The sequence below is a fragment of the Xiphias gladius genome, chromosome 11 (assembly GCF_016859285.1).
Source record: "Xiphias gladius isolate SHS-SW01 ecotype Sanya breed wild chromosome 11, ASM1685928v1, whole genome shotgun sequence".
Lineage (NCBI taxonomy): Eukaryota > Metazoa > Chordata > Actinopteri > Istiophoriformes > Xiphiidae > Xiphias > Xiphias gladius.
Window position 1 is genome coordinate 19,284,325 of NC_053410.1, and position 21,320 is coordinate 19,305,644.

General features: G+C 39.7%; 1 protein-coding gene across 2 annotated transcripts in view; it reads right to left on the reverse strand.

Annotated features, from left to right (window-relative positions):
* lyst (lysosomal trafficking regulator) overlaps positions 1–21,320 on the reverse strand; it is a 54,278-nt gene extending 32,958 nt beyond the window's left edge. The window contains exons 1-5 of one of the 2 annotated variants that reach the window (XM_040138987.1): positions 20,830–21,320; positions 11,553–11,644; positions 6,322–6,520; positions 3,120–3,210; positions 49–2,155 (exon numbers count right to left, since the gene is read on the reverse strand). In XM_040138987.1, coding sequence (XP_039994921.1) covers positions 49–2,155; positions 3,120–3,210; positions 6,322–6,520; positions 11,553–11,644; positions 20,830–20,910 — 2,570 coding nt within the window. In that variant the 5' untranslated portion in view covers positions 20,911–21,320. The remainder of the gene's footprint in view (positions 1–48; positions 2,156–3,119; positions 3,211–6,321; positions 6,521–11,552; positions 11,645–20,829) is intronic. The other variant, XM_040138988.1, reaches the window with a different exon arrangement.

Below are 21,320 nucleotides of genomic sequence, written 5' to 3' on the forward strand. Positions count from 1 at the left end.
ATTAGGACTGAAGAAAAACATATTTTAAACTGATGTTAAACAGCTTACCTTGATTTTAGGAGGGCAGGTAACGTTTGCAGGTATATGAGTAGTACCTCCACAGGCAGGCACTGCGTGTGATAGCTGCATACCTGAGTACAGACAGTGGAAACCCCCAGCTGTTGGGCATGGTGGGCAAGCTCTACCCCTCTCTGCAGCACAGGGTTGAAGATGTGTGTGTAGAGCTGCCACTGCACTATAGCATTTCCCCGCAGGGTCAGGTGGCACACATGGCCAGCTATCTGCTGGCTCAGCTGCCAGTCCTCACCAAACACTAGTTCTTGGTAGGCCTCCAAAGCATCCCACTTCCACAACATGTCCTCTGCCCCGCCTCCACTTGGCAGAATACCTTGGGAGCGGTAGCACAAACTGGTAGAAATGGCTGAAGGTTCCCCATGCTGCAGTGTTTCCTCCAGGCCTGGCAGCTGGCTGCTGTCCAGAGTGCAGATGTTACAGGATGCCAGTTTGGCTTTCTCTGAGGGCTGACCCCCGCCAAGCTGGTCTAGGATTAGTCTACCCAGGACACTGAGAACATGAGACTGGTAATTACGCAGACCGGGAGCTTGGAAGGCGTGCAGCAGGGGTCCTACAACTGAGCGGGGGTCCATACAACAGCATATTCCAACAGCATGCACACCAGCAAGTACCTGCAGAACAGCTGGTCCACTGGGGGAGAGGCGCTGCAAGAGGCGAAGACATTGGTGAGCACAGGCAGCCACGCAGCAGCAGCGCTCAGGGTAACGCACCCTATCACCCTCCATCCCGTCCTTGCAGTCTCCGTCCTCTTCAAAGGGGTTGCGTCTAGCTGCCTGCTTGAAAGCAGAGACGGGCAAACCTGAAAGGTCTCTGTGATGATGCAGGAAGTGTGAATATTCACAGCGACGATGGCGCCGTCGGGCACACACGGACTGATGCAGCTGCTCTGACTTTGCCTTCTTGACAGCACTGATGATCTTGAAGACCCCTGCGATGAGACCTCGTAGCCTCTCTGAAGCCTCACCTCCTAGCTCAGAATCCCTCGCCCTGCCAAGCCCTTCCAGCCGCAGCACTGTGGCCTCAAACAACTCCAGGCCACAGTGCTGGACAAATTCATGGATGAGCTCCAGTGCCTGGCTAAAGAAAAAAGGGTTGGGTGTGGAAGCCTGCAGGCAACCCAGCAGCACTTGCAGTACTCCCTCTAGAAGCTCTGGCAGCAATAGCGCCCTGTGGCGATAGCGGGAGAATGAAAAGTCATCCTGGACCTCCTGCAGGGTTTTCTTGGGGCGAGGAGCAAAAGGGTTATTCTGTCTGTCCAAGCAGCTCCGAATTTTGAGTGTGGCTCGCAGCAGGTCTGTAAGGCTGCGTCTCAGGCTATCTGGAAGTGTCTCACTCTGACTCACATCTACTGACATCAGGTGCAAGATGGTGCGTAGTAGCATCCTCTGGACCAGGGCAATGGGCTCTTCAGTCCAGCCTCCAGCAAGCTCCTCTGTCACTGTTCCACCTCCACCCCCTCCCCCTGGACCACAGCAATCTCCAAACTCAGTTAGTATCTCAGTAAGAGTCGGTACAACACTGACTGCCAAGCCAGGGTTGTGGTTGATGCTCATGTCAAACTTACACACCTTCTCCAGTAGGGAAAGCAACACATGGCAAAGATCAAAGGGCGAGTTTTCCATGCGGTTGAATATTGATATTGCAGCTGGGTCTGTCAAGGTTTCAGTGTCTGCTGTCTGGGACCCCGGGGCTCGGGGATGTGGGTATGGTGCACTCATGATTTCTGTGGTGTTGCTGGCAGTGGATGTTAACTGTGAGGCCTCTGAACGATGATGCTGACAGCTTACCCTGATGGTGGAACCATGAGATCTTCGACTCCTCGCACCACCTGGGCCTGGGACAGTTTTGTCCTCGGAGTTCGCTTCTGAATCTGAGGTAGAAACCTGGGACTTACGTGCATCCTTTACAGAGTATCTCTGCGCTGTTCTGCGTGACCTCCGTGACTTCCAGGTGCCACTCCCGAGACGGGACCTCTTCCCAGAGGTCTGTTCATCTGTTCCAGCCTTCTGTCCTGCTCTGAGAGGGACGGCCTTCACCTCCCGGCTAAGGAATACCTCCAGTAAAGACGGCAGGGTAAAATCTGTCCACACACAGAAGCATCTGTCAGTTTATTCTGGATGTACATATAGACATACAGTGCCAAGTGTACTTCTAGACATACATACAAACCTAGATTATACACTCATGTAATAATTAATTTAATTTAATTAATTTTAATCTATTAAATTGTCACCTTTTAGGATTTGAGACCTAGTGTTCCAATTTTTTATGCACTAGCCAGAAAAACACCAGATTTTGAATTTCTTTTTTAGAGCATAAGATGAGGAACATAAAGATCAGCTGCATGTCAGAAGCCATGGCCTGTTTGTTCAACATCTTCATTGAGTAAGAATTAATTAAAGTAAAAATGTCTAGGGTCCATGTTAGAGAGGATCAGCAGTCCTGTACTAAATACCAGTGTCATCCTGAGGTCACAGGTCTCTACAACCCCATCGTCTCCTCTTGTGTGACTGCTTATGTTTGTAACACTGAGAGTGATTATATTGGACACACTGGCTCAGATGGTTAAAACTGATTCATCCATCTCAAAATGAATATGATTATAAATAAAAATAAGTAATTTGATGAGCACATCACAGACTATCACCATTTACATTCCAATGCCCTCACATGAACCCACCAAACCTAATGCTGAAACATTGCCATTAACCAACGGTAATATCTGGTAAAGAATTATGTTAAAGATGGAACATGAAACAAATATATAAATAACTAAAGCTACAGAACATTTCAGGCCCATGAATTGAAGTCTGCATTTCAGTTTGTCTGTACAAATTATATTACCGTTTTCACCTCACATAAAACTGTAATGCATAGCTGACTTTATACTCATAAAATGAAGTATGTAAATTAAAAAAATCATTAGTTACAGACCAGGAAAACGAAGTAGTGACATACCATTACAGCAGGACATTGTGAGGCATGTGCTGTTAACATCAAAATTAACTTAGCAAGTGACAGAGTAAGTATTTGTGGGTACTGACCTGGGGCTTTTTCCTCCTGCACGGGGATCTTCCAGACCAGTGGCAGCAGAGACAGCAGCAAAGTGAGCAGCTCCTCCCGACAGGTCAGCTCCTGAAAGGGCAAAACAAAAAAAAGAAAACCCAGTGAGGTTACCAAGAAAGCCTCCCTGCCCCTCTCCCTTTGGTCACACACTGATGTCACATCAAGACACTCTCACCAAGACACACTCTTGGTCAAACTTAAAACAAATGTCCCCTTGGGGTTTCACCAATTTCTTCAAGGAGAAATCACACACTTAAAGATTTGCTTTGTATCTATATTTAATCATTTTCCAAAATTATTTTCGGCCCAGGAGCTATTTCTTTATTTATTTATTTGTCTGTTTTTAGTTAACCAGTTACTTAGTCTTCTGCACCTGTCAGAGAGCAATGTCGCACCTATATGACAACCTTACTTCCGAGACCCAGGGCATTCCTCACAGGAGAGAGAGAATCAGCTCTTTCATGTGTTAATTAAAAACATTCAACCTACTCCTTCACGTGTGAATTTAAAAAAATGATCAGCTTTCTGGCTATGCAAGACCATCATGACAAACAGTATCCTTTTTTCAATGTATAATACAGTGTATTGACAGTGTGCATATCCTGGATTAAATCATTAAATTTTGTTTAATCACTTTCACTACATGATCATTTACACGTCCAAAGTATTCTGATCACCTACTTCTTGTTTTTCTAAATTTTCAAAAACTGTATAGGCAATACTACTAAGGTTGCGCAGCTCTATTGATCACCGAATGATCATCTCTTAAACTTTGAAGAGAGAGAGAAAACAGTGAAAATGAGAAGGTAATGGGTCTGTCACTTTTGCTTTTGTTAAATAACTCACTAATCGAGTAGTCTTTTCACTAGATACTTTCTCTAGTTATTTTCATGTATACTCTTACTTCTACAGTATAGTTTTTGGATACTCACATACATAACCACGTCTGACTGTAAATTATAAAGCTTTTTAGCTAGGTGTAGCTAAATATTAGCCTTTTGAATTACTCAGTTGATGATGTACTCATAGATGACAGTAGCCTGACATTTAACACTTGGTCAGTTGAAATTATAAAAAAATAAATTAAGGAAGAAAGAAATTCAAAATTCAAAATATCAAAAGAAATCCCCGTCATTCCCAAAGAAATTCAGATGTTAAGTTTTAACATGCTTAAAAGAATGTGTGAAATTATTTTACAAATGTACTGAATAAGAGTCTTGCTACCATTAAATCAAGAAAATTTTAGTGAGACAGAGCCAAGTCATCTATACAGTGTCATAAGTAGCAGACAGTCACCGGGTGGCACAGGGTTGGAGTATTTAACAACACAATGGAACAAATCCAACACAAAGTAAATTTTCTACTAAATTCAAACACTAGATTTACTATTGGAAACCATGTTTTGCAAAGTACAAGTTCATCTATACCCCAACTAAAAAAATGTTTAAAAAAAAGTGTCTGGCCCTGATTGTCTCTAAAGGCTTGACTCCATCCAGGCCACAGGTGACGCACACAGCCAGAGTGTGTGATAACACATTTACACATGAATGCATTAAATGTCTATACTGAAAGCTCCTATATAAAGAGAAAATGTAATGAGTGTGTGTGAAATTAGCTTACAATATGAAGCCAAAGGGACGCTGACACACAGGGTCACATGCATTTGTTACTCCAAGTCAGACCATTATGTACTACTACGTCTTTAAAAGAAACTGTTGGGCATGAAAATGACTGACCTCAGGATCACATCTTTCTCTCTGGAACCTTTTAAGAACAGATTGGTAATTACATTATATCAATGGAAACCATGGCTGATCGAATTCCTGTCTGAATGCCGTTCTTGCGTTATCAGTCCATCTCAATGGCCTTGAAACACTGTAGCCCTCTGCATTTGCGGGCATTTAGCTTATTTATTCACTGATGTTGCACGTTCTCTAAAGCTCATTTCACATGTCAAGCATCGAAGCACTTCACACCTCATTAAAACATTACATAGTTCTATGTAGCTTGACTCCTGACTCAGCAGCAGGAACACATCTGACGCAGGGGAACCAATGAAGAAAGACGTCAAACCCCAATGCTCAGAAGTCATGTGGTTTTCAACTCTGTGCTGGTTTTACACTGACCTTTTGTGTAGCAGCGCTCAACTTGTCACGTGAAAGCCCCATAATTCGGTCTGGATAAGAGCATCTTTGAACTTGTCACTTGGCCCAAAGACACCCACAAGCAGCCTGGGCTCTGCTTGTGAAGTCTGCAGACCAGTACATCAGCGTGTAGGCAGAGGAAACACTGGACTCTGTCAGAGTGCTTACAAGAGGATACCTTTGCCCTTCGTGGTACAATATTGTCCAAACCATATCTGTATATTCCATTTTGAAAGAGAATAGTACTGACATATTTTGTGTATTGGATGATAAAAATACATTGAAAAATATACATCAACTAGTCTAAATGGATTTACGGGCATTCAGTTTCTCATGTCTGAGTTCAGATGGAAATGTAAGCATCTCCTCATGTGAAAAAAAAGTTAATAATAATCATTAAACTCCAGTGGAACTTTAAAACTTAAAATATACAGTATATTCTACTGAATTCCATCTTGTTTGTACATGAAATTATATGGCATCTTATCATTGTGTAACCTATTTTTTTTTTTTTTAATGTGGTAATAAAATACCCCTTTAATCTTACCAGCTGGTTTTTGTCTGATGTTTAGATAATCTTTGTTTTTGTTTTTCATCATGTGCATTCATTATACTGTATATCTATTACAAACTGTCTGCAATTCCCTTTTGATGTGCAGAGATTAGTCGCAACAGAGGTGACACAGGTGTATGTGCAGAAATTTGAATTTGTCATGCGGATATTGAACAGCCGCATGAAAAAACTTTCATACATTAATTAAAAATTGTGAGGCAGATTATGAACCTCAAGCAGTGGCCTATAGCTCAGTGTGAATATTACTGACTTCAAATGCTGTATTAGCATTTATAATTTAAAATCTGATGATATCAGTTCTCTTTGAGAGCAACACGCTGGGTTACCTCTTCCTTGAGCAATAGTAGTTGCTGAAATGTTGTAGAAATGAAAAACTCACACTCTTCAATCTCCATTGCTTGTACCATAATATAAATGCACATACTGTGACAGATAGGAGGGATGCACTTAGCATTTCCTCACCTGGTCGATGATTGAGTCCAGGGTGCTGAGCAACAGGAAGCCCCGTCCCCTGACCAGGTATTCCCCCAGAGCCACCATGTGACTCTCCTCCTCATCTTCCTCCCGTGCCTCCGCTCTCTGGGCCACCGCGCTGCATAGTTGATGTACATCAGTCAGGAACTCTCTCGCCAGTGTGTTACTGGCCCCACTCATGTCTGAGCTACAACAGAAGACATACGAGAATTACCGCCTCGTGGACGAATGCCTTCGCCAACCAGTCAAGTTGCAATTTACAGCCATGTCTGTCCAGACTCTTATAATATACAGTATGCAGTGAAGACTTTGTAGAAATTTTATGAAAAGGTATTAAGTGCATTGTATTATAATTAGCATATGAATTCTTGAGTTATGGCCAAAAACGTGTTTTGTGAGGTCACAGTGATGTTGACCTTTCACCTTTGACCACCAAAATCTAATCAATTCATCACTGAGTCCAAGTAAACATTTCTGCCACATTTGAAGAAATTCCCTCCAGCTGTTCGTGATGTATTGGGTTCACAAGAATGGGATGGACGGCCCCGGCTGTGGCACAAACAAATTTTCCACACATCTGTACACACACTCAAAATACTTAGTAGGATTATGAGGTTGTCCTTCATATGAGGAATATCAAACCATTAGGAAAATAAATAAAAATATCGGGCAAAAGAACACACTTTTTTAGCAGCGTGTTTCTGGATTAACTCTTAGCAGAGATCTTCCCTGGCAGTGAAAGGAAACTTAAACAGATTGTGCAAGGTAGAAAACAGAGATTCTCCTGTTATGATACTAGAAAGCATAGTAGCAGATACATATATATCACATCACTATTTTTTTCTATTTAGTTTTAGTTCTCACTTGGTCTTTAGAAACAACAATACCTTTTGCCAATGTATGTTGAGATATTAGTGTAATTTTCTAATGTGAATTATCAACTTAAAAGCACACAAAATAATATACAAAAAAAAACCGTTTCAGACAGTTTAAAAAAAAAAATGTAGAAATAATCATGCTTTAGTTTCTTTGGGATTTTATCTGTAATAGAAGACAATGTGACATAGCAGTGGTTTAATCATTCTGTTAGGGTCAGTGCAATGAAAATGCATGCATACTGACCACAACACAAGTGCAGTGAGATGAAAGAAAAAAAGCCAAAGCGAGTTCCCTCAAAAAAGCCTAAGATGACAACATTGTGAAATCTAGACAATCAGATTGCTCCAACAATGTCCATCTCAATATGCAAAACCAACTATTGGTCTAATTATGCATGTTATAGTCAAACCTTAAAATCTAGACTCATGTAGTTTGAGGGTAAGTAAGAAACCTAACTTATCCTACATAGAGTTCATAGAGTGCCTCTAAGCTAGCATGCTTATGTCCACCACAAACACATGTTCCTTTTAAAGTCACTGACAATAAGCTGTAGCTCTCAACAGAAAACACACACCTCACACACACACACACACACACACACACACACACACACACACACACACTTTACAGGACAATCCCAATTAGCCATAACTAATTCCACCAGACAGTAACCAAAAAACTTAGTGAATATAATGATAATGTTAGAAGAAGAGTAATGAGATTATAAAATTAACATGAAGAATCTCATTTCAAAAGAACAAAAATTAATTTCTGACACTCGCCTCTGTAACATATGATCACCATCATCTTACCAAGTGTTTCTGGGCCAAACAGTTTCCTTCCGGTCATCTTGTGTTTGCTCTGAGCCTGACTGCAGCTCTGCTGGCTGTATCTGCATGCCTCCTAATACGACTGCTGACTGAATTTTCTGTTCTGCAGCACAAATTCCATTAAATTGGAATTTCAAATGGAAGCTTTCCAGATTCGCAGCATATCAGCGTATCACATGAAAGCATGTGATGTCACATGGCGAGGGGACTGGCCTTGGGAATACTGACAAGCCCCCAAGGCCATGTACAAGACCTTCGTAATCAACCATCTCTCACTGCCTTTGTATTCTCCACTACAAAAACCATTGTGGGATTTTTTTAATGAACAAAAAGGTCTACTAGCAACAACTTGTATGAATTAGAAACCCAATGATTTATTTGAACCCTGTCTTTTATTTTTCCTAATTCTATTCTTGTCTCTTATCAGCACTACAAGGTTTCCAAAAAACAAAAAAGACTAAATCTGTCCATGCTAATTCCACAAAGATGTGTACAAAATTATGCACAAACCATATTATTTTTGCATTTGATGTTAACGCTCTCTTTTATTTTTTAATTTACTGCATTTCTATGCTTAGTTCTAATGTTTCAAAAAATAATTGGCTAAATATGTTAAGCTAAATGGTTTCCACACTTTTAAAAAGGTAATTTTCCCTACAGTGAGAATTGAATTCTGCTTCTATTAAAAGGCGTCACTTAACGGCTTCTACCCCATAGATACTGTACATGATAGGAAATGATTTTTAGTCCAACACAGGTATTACCTATGATGCAACACTAATGAAACGGAGCAGTTGGATCTGCACTGAAAAATGGCTTTGCTATACAAGGAGGAGCAATCATTCTCCAGCACTACTGAAAAGGATAGGATTACAAAAGCATTTGGTCAAAGGAATAATATGGAAGAACAAGGTGAGGGTCTGAAGTTGATGGAGGAAGGAGAAGGATGCATCCCGAACAAACCAATCACAGTATTTGTAGAGTCAACTTAGCCTTCAAAGGCCACACGTATAAAACCGTACATACAGCGTACCCCTTCAACATACCCCTTCATTTCACATTTGTGAAAACACCAAAGGCACCTCACGCATCTGTACCACATTTCAGTACTGAATAGAACTTAAGATTTATAACCTTCCCACTGGACAGTTAACTTAGAGATTGAATGACACGTGTGAAGAATTATGTCTAATGTTATTCACAATGGTGGTATACAGTTCATCACACTGTTCAACAATCTGATTATTTTAACCATCATTTTGAATACATTTGCTTTATTATATGTTGACATTTTAAAGATATTCTTACTAATTTACAGATATTAAAAAATTTGAGTGACATCGGTCTGCCCCAAGTTATACTTAATGGTCTTCTAAACCAACTCCACTGTTAAGAAGTATTTAGCGACACTTAGTAACCTCGGTTAAATTTCAAGCTCACTATGATAATTCATCTTTAGTCTGGGTGAAACATGCCTGTCCGCTGAATGGAGTTTATTTAGGTCACAGGTCACTCTCAAACAGGCCTGATGCATATCTAAAAGGCTTTGACATGCTATCAGGGAGTCTGACTACATCCCCACTCAAACTAGCACGAGATCACGATTGTTTTTATCTCTCTAATATATACAGTATTTTGGTGAAGCATATTGTAATGAGGGTGACAAGGATACTGCAGGAGCACACCATGTAGTTAAAACTAAAGAAATACTGAGTAGGAATGAAAGTCAACTGTTTAAATTGTTATGTCAGGGAATAAGTGACATACGATCTCACCATACCTTAATTTACATCAATGTGCTCCTATATCAGGTTTGATTTATCAACATGTAGTGATTACTGTAAATTATATTAAAGCTAGTGTGACATCCAAGACACACTTATAGTGCAAGCCTGAACCAACAGGTAAGCTTTGCATCTTCATCTGATATTAATGACTACAACACAGACTTAATAAGCTCAGTGCTGGGAGAAATGTACGGTATATTGTCTAAATTTATCACCAAATTAGATACTGTACAATACAGTTACTTACATTAAGGCCTGCTTTGCCGCCAAATTCAGAAAAAGTTAAGCGAGATTAATACAATAAAAATATACACCGCAGATATATACAACACATTTTTGTTAAATATTAACAGCATTATTTTAACTAATTTCTTCACCAGCTTTGTGCCACAATCCTCCAAGTTTTGTTGTCATAACCACAGGACAGTGATTAGAGACTTAATAAACAGAGAAAATGACTTTTAGGAGATCATCCCCTTGAAAAAAGGCATCTGTCTCCAGCAGAACTCAAATTTTGTATTTCCCCTCTGGCCAGGTATTGTGATGGTCTTTACTCCAACTGAGTTATTTATTCAGTAGAGGCTTAACTCAGCTCAGTCCCCTCTGGTCTCGGGGAAAAAGCTTACATTAGAGATTAAAGGACGCTTTCAGCAATGGATAACGTTTAAAATATCATCTGGGTTAGCATGGTTCCAGCTCATATAAAAGTGCAACATGCAATGGCTTTAAGTGGGGTTCCTGTGTTCAGTGCACTGTTAAAAGAATGTCAAAAGCTATAATGGTGTCATGGAAGCAAACATGGTTTATCCACACGATTAACTGCATCACTATGCTATGTTTGTTTCTACTGCAAACAATAAAGGATTAAGGGTGTTCACACACAAGATATATTTGGACCGATTTTAGTCACTTCGGAGAGTTTATTTCTTTAGTTTGGTTTGTCCGATCAATCTAAATCTGTCACTCAGGACTCCAATGAGTTGTGAAGGACATTTGTAAATTACAGCTGAATACAACAGATACATCAATACATCAATATGATTTTTGATTGTGGGCTCTGACTTATGCCAAAAGAAGCTCTTCAATTAACACAGATTTAAGAGATTTATGTATGTTCTGTTTAGATAATCTCAACAAATCAACACTGCTTGAACAGAATACAAACAAGAGGTTCTTGAGGTGTCTATGGTCCCACAATTTTCCTCATCAATATGTATATCTATACAGCAATGTAAACCAAAAGCTAATGCAGCATTATATATAATGTCTGCAACCTCTACTTTGGTGGAGGGACATAAAAATGAAATAAATCTGTCACTTATGCAGTTAGTTTTCTTTGGTAAAGACAAGAAAAAAGGCTAAAGCAACTGCAGGTGTGTTTGCAGTTACTGCACCCAGTTACTGCACCCAGTTTGTCACAACTGCCATTGGTCTCATACACACATTCAAGCTTACGTCGCCACTGTTTATCCTTATAAAGGCTCAAAAATTGACCAGTATCGTTTGACTATGTATCATTTCTAGCAACAAAACTTTGAATTTGGAACATTATTCACTATACGCTTTGCCTAACATACATCTAAACATGTTCAGTTTTGTCATTGAGGTGTTGATTTAACACTATGTACTTTCTGAGGCTGCAGCGTGTGATGCTGCTGTATTGGAGTTCATTATATACACCAAAATTTTAGCCGCCCTAAGTTAAAAAATTAATGAGACCTACCAGAATTTCAGTGCATCTTTGGTGGTGTGGCTAGGGTGATGCTGCACATAGTGGAAGAGACACAGGAAATTCTCCAGATTCTGAAGACTGACCTGATAAGAGACAGAAACACAGATAAGACACAAGAGTAGCAACATGAATCAAACCCAGATTATTAGTCACAATTACATGAAAACGAACTGAAATGAATATGCAATATACAAAACATTACCTTTTCATCTGATAACCCATTATAACATTACTGTCAATGATTTTACTTTTTAGAATTGTTAACTATGATGATAAAGTCAATTAGAAAGTGATATAAAAGCCCCTAATGTCATTACGTGGAACTATTGCTCTGATATGGATATATCAGGTCAGATGTAGTGTTGGAAGTCTGTATATTTTATTTCTCCCATCTAGCCTCCCAGTACAAAGCACTGTAAATAAAAAGCACCCATTTATACTTTTATAAATATCAGAAATCAAAATGACACAAAACGGATTCAGTCCCTAGAACTTAAAATAAAGTCATATTTTAAAGATTATAATTTACTCTGGAAAAACTCCCCAAATTCATGTTCAAAGTAAAGCCTCGTTACTTTGAAGAAGAGTCTGGTGGACAGCACAGCATTTTAACATTTTAAATCACAAACAGCAATAAAAAGAATAGAGTTGGAAAATCTCTGAATCTGGGGAAAACAAAGACCATTTAAAGATGAAATCAGCTTCGTCATAGTGCTGCGGTCAGAGCCTGACCACAGAGCAGGAATGTTTGCCACCAGAGTTTGCGAGGCAACTGGGATTTTCTTAACAGTGAGAGAAACAACCTGACCCCCTTTAACTTTTTACTGGTTCCAGGGTAGTGTGTTGATACTGCCCCAGCAGACGTGTGATTTTCTAAGCCATCCCTACACTACACAGGAGCTAGCTTTATACCTCTGCTAATCTGATACAACTGACTGGATTCATTCAGACAACAATGATCCCTGACCAATGTGGCTGCACTGAGTGTCTGGGTAACGAAGCCAAAGAACAGACACCACATAGAGCCAATCACATTGCACACAGCCTGACCTATGATGGCACTGACAGGATACTGACAGGATGGGAAAAAACAATCAATACGTAAAGTTCACTGAAATTAGAGGGCTATTTCATTTTTTCATTATAAAGGGATACCTCCAGCAGCATAGTCTGTGGGTCCACTATATACTTGCTAGTATATAAATCTCTGAAATGAAGGCAGTTTCATTTAACATGTCTTTACTTGAATTACAACAAACCTGGACCCTGTTTCCCAAAAGTATCTTAAGGCTAAGATCATCCTAGCCCATTCACTGATAATAGAGCTGTCTTAGTCTTAAAATGGTTTCTGGAAACAGGGTCCTGTGTGCTGAAAATTGTAAAACTTTCCTTGAAACTGTCAGAAATGAATCAATCACATATCTTCAACAATCAAACGAAGAAGACCAATCGCAAAATAGTTTATACCTCTCCCTTGAGATGCTACCAAAAAGTACTCTAAACTCACCATTAGAAAGTTATATTGGTCATAATAAAATGACCATTGTCATATAAATGTGCGCTCAATTATCACTGACACCATTAAAAAATAAAGTATTTTTTATCTTGTGCCTTATGCACTTTAAAACAATCTGTACTTAAAAAGGTACACGGTGGGGTGTTTGACCACTACCACCACTATGGAGCAATGCTTTTACAACTCACATGCACGAGCACGTGGGCAGAATGATACACACTCTTGGTGATTGTTTTATGTTATTCTATTGATCGACAATCGTTGGCAGTAGAACCCAAACAAGCCCAGCCAAGGCTGTGAAGAAGTAGACTGCTTGCGAGGAAACGAAAATGTTAACAATGCAGGATTTAAAATATTCGGCTTTACAAATATTTTATGAGGAAGGAAAGGCATTAGACATAGACCTCAAGGATAGAGACAATGCGATTTGGTGAATAACACTGAATGCAAACCTTAACCTTTGTTTGTTTACAAAACAACTCCACAGACTTCCCTTAATTCATCTTGCTTTAAAGAAAATATGCAATGACTCACGCTGGCACCCAACTTTACAGGTAGCTTACAACCAGTACTGATCATCACCAAAGATTATAATGTTTTTTTTTTTTCCTTTTTTTCTCTTTTTATACAAGTGTGCTTGCATCCCAGTGTTAGTTTGCACCCTTATATTCCCCACAAAACAGGAAACTGGCATTACCACTTCATATAAATCTGGATAGATTGCTATCTTTGTAAAACCAAGATAAATAATTTAACCCAAATTTCTACATAGACTCAACTACTGTATGGAATCTATTAGCATAACATACATAAGAGCATAAAGTAACAAAAACAAAAAGTGATTGATGTAAAACAGCCTTTTAAAGAGTAAATGAGGTACCATTTACAGTTATAGTGCATTTACTATTTTCTGGGTCTAGTTTATATGCCCTAAAACAGCAAAAACTGCTATGCATAGCTGTGAAATTGATTTTCTCACTCTCCATGTCTACAGCACAAGAGTGAAACTTTCAAATCAGTTATTCAGGTGCCTGAGGTTCCGTCACACTTTTACTGCTAAATGTCACAGCGTGGAAAGGGACCGAGGCCACTGCTCAAAACTTAACTTGTGATGAGTCAACTTCCTTCCTGGGTCACAACTGTAAAAGCAAGTTTTGTTTTTATGTTACCGTAACTAGCAATTATGCAATACTGATGCACACATTTATGTCAAGTGTCCTAAAAAGTTCCTGGTGATGAACATGAAGAGTTGACCACACTCACCGGGGTCAAGGAAGGGCAGAGAGGTTGACACTTCAACAGCTGAGGCAACAACCCACCCAAGCAGAGAGAGGATGAGTGGGTGGGAGTCACTGCATACCAGGGGGCTGGACAACATCACAAACAGGAGACGGGAAAAGGAAGAAAAAGAAATGCATGGCTCATGAGAGAGACAGGAGAGGACAGGGGTAAAACATGAAAGCTGACAATAACATAAAGGTGAGAAAAACAAATGCAGCAACAGTTCAGAGCAAAGATAAACGGGGGGGGGGGGGGTGTGACTGGCATGAAATCAAAGCCTCAAGGTTGCCAAAAAGTTTTGTAGTTTAATAACTAAACCCTGGAGCTATGCTGGAGTTGTGAACTTAGTCTATTAAGGTTAATCTAACACAATAAGGATCTAAAATGACTTGGGTTTGTCCTTGTGTTGTCAGTGTTGTGGTCACATTCCTCATACGGGAAACGGAAACCGAGTGGTTCACGATAACACTAATTTCCCAGCAACGGGGTTGTTTTTTCCTCTGAGGCGCTAATCCAATATTAAAATGCACTCGGCACAAACCAGCCAGAGTGATTTGATAATGGAGAGACTTCCAATACTGATTAATACAGCTTAGGAGGGAAAATCAACAGTTCACAGTGCTCAGAGAGCACATTTCTGTAAACAAAAGGAAAGCTTTGACTTCTCCTCTGCCATGATTAACTTCTTTATTTGCTTGTTAATCATGTAGACGTGCACAAACAATCTGGGTGGACATACAGCTACGGATTAGCTATGCTTATATGTTAAGAGATATTTTTTCTAGCTTTTTTTGCGATTTGTTTAAAGAATCATTTATTTAATCAATGGGGAATTAACTCACTACATGAATACACATTTAAGTTAGATGATAAAGGAGACACAAACACCATAGTTTTTAAAAACTGGTCAAAAAAATACATTATTCAATAATATTTAATGAATACTTTATACTCTTTATACTCGGACACAGTTGTTGTGACCTGTGTCTTTATCCAGCATGGTGATCATGGGAGGCCTAGTCATGGGAGTCTGATGGCTGAGTCACCCATGCTGGTACAGACTTTCCTCTCAAGCTCTCTTTGGATAATTGCGTAGACTACAACTTGGCAGAGACAGTGAAAGCGATGTGATCCTGTCCTCGTGAGAGAGAGGACATGGGGCGTTGGTTATGCAATGTTTTTTTCCGGTTTGAGATCCCCACTGATCTAATTTAACATTTGGGTGATGAGCATCATGAGGAGCCCCTAACGTTGCGAATTTCCTCACAAACTACAAGTCAGACGGCAAAGCCGCTTCACACAACACCACAAATAACTTTAACACATATGCCAAAATGTCAAGAGGCTACCATCAAAAAGCGTGTTTGTGTTTTTGTCAGTGACAGTTCCACACTGTCACAAGCAGTGACCTTTCTCCATCCATAGCCTCTGAGCAGGAAATGACAATGTGTTGCTCTCTGCTTCATTATTTCATTACAGGAAGACAGCGTGCAAGCTGGTGCTGGTCAAAATTACAATCCAAAAAGCATGCTTTGGACTCTCTTTTCCGAAGTGGCCTGAGACACTTTTTGAGGGAGAGATCTGGCTTAATAACATGCCACTGGGTTGAAAAAGCTGAGACAGAGCAAAGGTTGGAGTTGGACTCAGTCCAGAACTAGAGAGATGAATTATTCATCCATTCCGCCAATCGTTTGGAACAGCCCTGGAGACAAGCGCCAGTAGGAGTTAGGTTGAAACTAAGAGTGGAACAATTAATTGAGTGTGAAAAATGTCCTGTGGTCAACCAGCATTACTAAGAAAGCCACTTCACTGAAGCCACATTGATAAACAATGTCAGAATGTCATCACAACATTACTGGAAATCATGAACGTCACATTGATTAAAATTATAATGATCAATAACCTTTGGTTAAAGTAGTTGAATGAGCACAAGACATCATGATCAGAGCCTGACTGCAAGCTTTTTATGTTTGGATTGTAGCAGTTGAATCACTGCTACAATCACTCAAAGCGCAATGACTTTAGGCATAGAAAGTTCACTAAAAAGTTTAGGATTATTAATCGCAGTTTATTGTGGGATAAATAAACAGATTTATCACACTATTGTGATGGCATGTATGTTTTAAATTAGCAGCCCTATAATTTCTACTGTATATTTTCTCAGGACTGAAACCTATATACACTAGCGGTGAATGTGATTTTGACATAGTAGGTGGACTGTGATTGGTCTGAGTTGACACGTTATGAAAGAAGAGATTTTACGCAAACTTCCAGCTTCACTTGAGGTTAGGCATAACTAACTGTGGAAACATGACAGCTAAGAAAATATACAGTCCAAACATGGTTTGGTTTGGTTGGTTTTTCAATTTTAGATTAGTTTGGAAGTTTCCCAAAGTTCTTCAAAAACGCACTTAAGTACTGATTTCCAACTGCTAAGACTGTATGTCCATTATTGTTTTAGTGAGAAACAATGTGGCCTTTAGGCTATACATATTAACACTACTCATATATTAAAAAAATATATGAATATATAACAAATTAACTTGGGCAAAAGAGACACATTTTATGCAGATGTAGGCATTTTGATAAATGCTGGATATGGGTTACTCGTTAACATCCGCCCTCAAAATTAAAAGAAAATAATATCATGAATAATATTTCCATTTTTACTAAACTGCTGAATGATATTACAAGAAAGACCCATTATAGTACCAATTACTTTTTTCCCCACTTCACTGTGCTCTTAGTTGCTCAAATGTAGAGTATGATCTATACACATTATCTTTAATTGCTTTAGATAGCTAGAGCAGTTATACATATTACAGCTGACCTGAATGCCAGATAAACTACACAGGATATTGTCTCTGATACTGCATCCATGGAATGAATGTTCACAATGCAGCTTTTTTCCAAAATACTACAGACATAAAGCAGGGTGCATCTCACATTGTTCAGTCCTGACAAGTCAAATAATAAACTTTGGGGATGAAGGTGAACCAGCATTGCCATCTGTACTTCCTCCTTGGTATGCACTGCATTTTGCCTTATGCTTTGCTTGACAAGTTTAATCTTCTTTAGACAAGGATTTGGGGTTTTACCACAGAAGGAATGTAAAGCACAGAACTGAGCTTAGAAAGCTAATGACAAGTAATGTGGGTGGAATATGTGACCAGGGTTATCTTATTTCAGACAGTTGCTGTATTTAAGTATCTATTGTTAGAGATAAAATAACAATGTACATACAATGGACATTTACATTACAGCCCAGCACAACTATTAACTGTCAAAACAAGACTGATGTCAGAGTAACAACAGGGTGGTACTTACAAGACGAATCAGATCACCCTGCCGAAAAATGTCTTGTCATCCATTTTTATGCAAAAAGTTAAATCCAACCAGAGTTAACATTAGTCCAAGATTACAACTGCTTGCATGTAGAAGTGATATAAGGTGCAGCAGAACCAGCAAAGATCAATTAGCTGGAACCCCTAAATACCAAAAGACAAAAAAAGTGAAGTCCTCCAAACACCTCACTTTGGTGTTGTGAAACATCCTGTTAGCTCATAATGAAACTAAACAACCCACAACCAACAAAATCTGTTCTTTTGCTCAGCTCCTGGCCAGGTAACCATTCTACTAAATTGACTCCGCTCATCAAGATACCAAGAGACTGAGCAGAAGTGGGCCCAAGGCAAATTTCCTTGGCTGCAGAACACACTAATGCAGTTGTTTTGGCTCCACATAAAGGAATTAATTCTCAAGAATGAAAAAAAAAAGGCTTAATGCAAATAATCCTATTATACTGAAGCTACAATACCAATAAGCTACCTTAAAGTGCATGCTATACAAGATATATGAAAAGTAATTTGGATTTTGTGGATTCCATATAGTAAATGCTGTTATTTTAGGAGCATTAATGTACAGTGAACATTTAGCAAGTAGGAGGATGGGTGCAATAACTGACCCATAACCGTTGCGCCAGTGCTGTCCTTTAAAAGCAGAGCCAGGCAGCTGATCCAACTAAACAATCTTGAGACAGTGGTTTCTTTTGACACCAAAATAGTAGAAACAGTAAGAAAAAATGAATCTATTTATGGCATTTCTGCTATCTCAGAAAAGTATCTACTGAGAATGATAGTAACAATAGGAAACAAAAAAAGTGTGACTAAAGTCAAACATCAGGTCAGGGTTAGACCGCACCCAATAAGCCATTAAGGCATCTCAGTTCTGTTACTGGCCTTGGTCATTGTGCTGTGGATAAGTGACCAAAATACAAGCGAGAGATTCATCCTAACAGAAAGGCAGATGAAAAGCAGAGAGATGAGAGACAAGGATGAAAAGGATAAAAATTAGGGTTGCAGAGAAAAAGAGGAAGGCTGCAGCACCATTATATAAATATATTTTTGGAGGTACATTGATTTCTTTTTGCCCTAATATTTCCATGATCACTTTGTCTTGTTTACCTGTATTCTGATTGCACTGACTAGAAGATGCCACTTTAGGTGAGATGGTATGAATGTACAGTATATCATGTACAAGCAGCGCACATGATATACTGTACATATGAGTGCTACAGCCTGTCACTGTGTGTCCCCATCAGATTCAGTCAGGAGGGAAAGCTACAGTATCAGCAATGTAGGGAGTAAAGATGTGCTCGCTTAACAATCTTTCTGCATCTCACACACACACACACACACACACACACACACACACACACACACACACACACACACACACACACACACACACATTTTGATGACTGTGAAGGTGACAACAGGAGGAGCAAACACATTCATCTCAAGGGACTCGTCACAAGAAAAAGTGACATAAAAAGTTACCATTAATAGAAAGCCAAAGCATGCTTGCTGCAGGCCAAGCGTTGTTTTACCATGGCAACTGAGAACAAGCCATTAGCATTTCTTTAGCTGATATCTTAATGCATACCAACATGTTTAACAAAGCAACAAAGCATAATGCACAAGCACAGACGTGATGGCTATTGAGGAAGGAAGTCATTATTTCCAAGAAAGAAAAAACACCACAGGCTATCCCAGCACTCATTTGCTTTAAAAATGATAGCAGGTCTGTATTTAAAAGACAACTCGCACATGATGAATCAAAAATAATGGAGTACCGTAATGGTTAAAATCAGTTCATCCTCGTGTGTGTGCAGGGCAGACAACTATTAGGCCTGCAGTCCGATCCTAATCCAAGTCTCGTGATCTGGCTGCTGCTAGTTCTCTGATAGCAGAAGGAGGGGGGGTGAAAAGGGCTGCAGTGGCCTGACAGAGATTTGAGAAAACCACGGCCACTCACTCCTACGGAATGCTGACACATGAAAGTAAATGCTGTTGCACAAACACTAATAATGAACACTTTGCCTCTGCCTCCAAATCTTTGCAGTGATTAACTGCTGGTACGGCTCATGCTTGTGCAGTGTATCAGTTAAATTTCTTGCCCCAAACATGGCGTCTGGGGACCTCCAGGATCCTAAAGAGGATTCAAGGCAGGTCCCAAGCAATGTGGGGAATCATTTTCTTTCGGAGTTATTTTTACTGCTCAGTTCTACCACAATGACAGAATGACTTGTACTGAATGACTCTCCACCCTCTGGTCACCCCCTCATACAATTATATCTAATTTTGTACAAAATTAGTCATGTCTGAAGACAAACAATCTTCTCCATCTCTAAGGGGAAAATTTTTATAAAAACAGGCCTTTGTAGTCTCCTGTATGTCTCTGTACAGATGTTTCGTTTGAATCTTATGGAGGATCTGAATTAGTTTAACTAGTACAAACACTGTTTGTACAATTATTAAAATCTATGTCTTTGTTACAGTATACTTCTCTGCAGCTGCAGAGCATTTTGCAACAAGATCTTCTAGCTCTAACTCACGGAGGAACAGCGAAGGCAAAAACAGGAAAGTAATTTATGCAGTTTGAATGACAAGGAGCAGGCTATAAGAATGCATCTCAACAATGTTTTCTATTGTTGGACGATATGACCTTAGTGAGCATTTTATTTAGCTTGGAATCGAGCAAATCTCATCCAAACACCAGCACCCTACAACTGTTCAGATGCAGCGAGGACTAAATATTTGGATTGTGCCGGGACAAATTAAAATTTTAAACAGAGAATAAACCCTCATTAAATCATAGTGAGCAATAACTAAGTTGTGTCAAATATAATTCCCTATTTTCTACATCCTTATGAATTAAATACTGTATATGACCAGTTTTCCAACTGAAACATGACGAAAACAAATACTTTTCCACCATCAGAATGAACAAGATAAGTGTGTTCAAGGCGTTCCAAATAAAATTTCAGGAATCTTCATTAATTTTCCAGGACCACTGCCTTGTAGTCCTGGAAATCAAGAGTAGGCATCCCCACCACCCAGAGAAAGTCCCATGAGCTGAGCCTGTATCACCCTGTCTCCTGCCTTCTGAGTGTCTGCCAGCAGCGCCTACCTGCAGATCCGCTCCTTGCAGTCTACAGTCCATGTACTTTTCCCACGCAAATGACAGATCAGTCTCCTGTAGACTTGCCATGCCGTCCACACCTCCAGGTACAACACCAGTCAGGGCGTTGAGGAAGTCAGGAATGACAAAATTCTTCTTTTGGTTTCCTTCCTAATCCTCCAAGTGCATGAAAGTGCCCCAGACAGCACCGAACAAAGCCCCAAATGTTCTCCTGAGTCTTTCATAGCAGATTCATGATTCACTGCGCTGCTTTGTCACTTTTAAATTGGGCTCCTCTGTGGAAAAATAAACAGTGTCAAGGGTTAGCAAAACAGATTTAGCTTGCATTGCCACTTTCACCTTTGCCCGCGCACAGAGCTACTGACAGTTGAATGTCACGCATTTGAACCCGACTTGAACCTAAACTTCGGCCAGACGAGCTCGATACACTGTAGCATCACCAAAACAAAACGGACTCGAGCAACACACTCAGCTAGCTA